Genomic DNA, 630 nt, shown 5'->3' on the forward strand with positions numbered 1-630 from the left:
CCCGCACCTCGAGTCGAAGAGTTTCCCGTCCATGAGCGTCCCGTTGTAGTGGTAGCGGACAAAGTCCCCGGTGACAGCCCTGCGCTTGCAGGACGCCGGCGCCTCCAGCTGCTCCAGGGAGACGCCGTCCTTGGGGTTGTGGAAGTCCACCAGCAGCACGCTGAACACCAGGGATGCCTGCGGTGGGACCACGGTCCCTGGGGAGGGGACACGGGTCAGCCCGGACAAGGCTCTGCACGGAGCTGGGAGGGAAGGGGCCGGGCACGGTGGGGCGATGCCCAACTCACCGTAGCCTTTCTCCCCGTAGGCCAGGAACGGGGGGATGATGATGCTCCTCTTCTCCCCAGCGCACATGCCCAGCAGCCCCTGGTCCATGCCCTTGATGAGCCAGCCGGTGCACACGCAGGTGTCGTAGGTGCTGTCCTTGCTGTAGCTGGTGGGGAGGAATGGGGGGGAGCAGCGCTGGGGCCATGCCAGCTCGCCCAGCCCGGGTGGTGCCAGGCAGGAGGCTGATCTGGGGGGGCGCAGAGCTGCACCAGCCCTGCCGGGGCGTGGGGAAGGAGAGCACAGGGGAGGCAGCTCTGGCTGGGGTGCAGCGTGTGCCCCCAAGTCCTGCCTCAGGCCAGTGTC

At 68.3% G+C, this 630-nt stretch overlaps 1 protein-coding gene across 1 annotated transcript in view; it reads right to left on the bottom strand.

The window, feature by feature from the left end:
* The window catches only part of LOC104498666 (peptidyl-prolyl cis-trans isomerase FKBP10-like), a gene marked incomplete at both ends in the record, with an annotated part of 2,256 nt that overhangs the window by 1,239 nt on the left and 387 nt on the right, over positions 1-630 (bottom strand). Inside the window, 2 exons of the mRNA XM_010142074.1 lie at positions 8-197; positions 288-433. Of these exons, the coding sequence (XP_010140376.1) occupies positions 8-197; positions 288-433 (336 nt within the window). The remainder of the gene's footprint in view (positions 1-7; positions 198-287; positions 434-630) is intronic.

Source organism: Buceros rhinoceros, unplaced genomic scaffold, assembly GCF_000710305.1.
Source record: "Buceros rhinoceros silvestris isolate BGI_N320 unplaced genomic scaffold, ASM71030v1 scaffold27998, whole genome shotgun sequence".
Lineage (NCBI taxonomy): Eukaryota > Metazoa > Chordata > Aves > Bucerotiformes > Bucerotidae > Buceros > Buceros rhinoceros.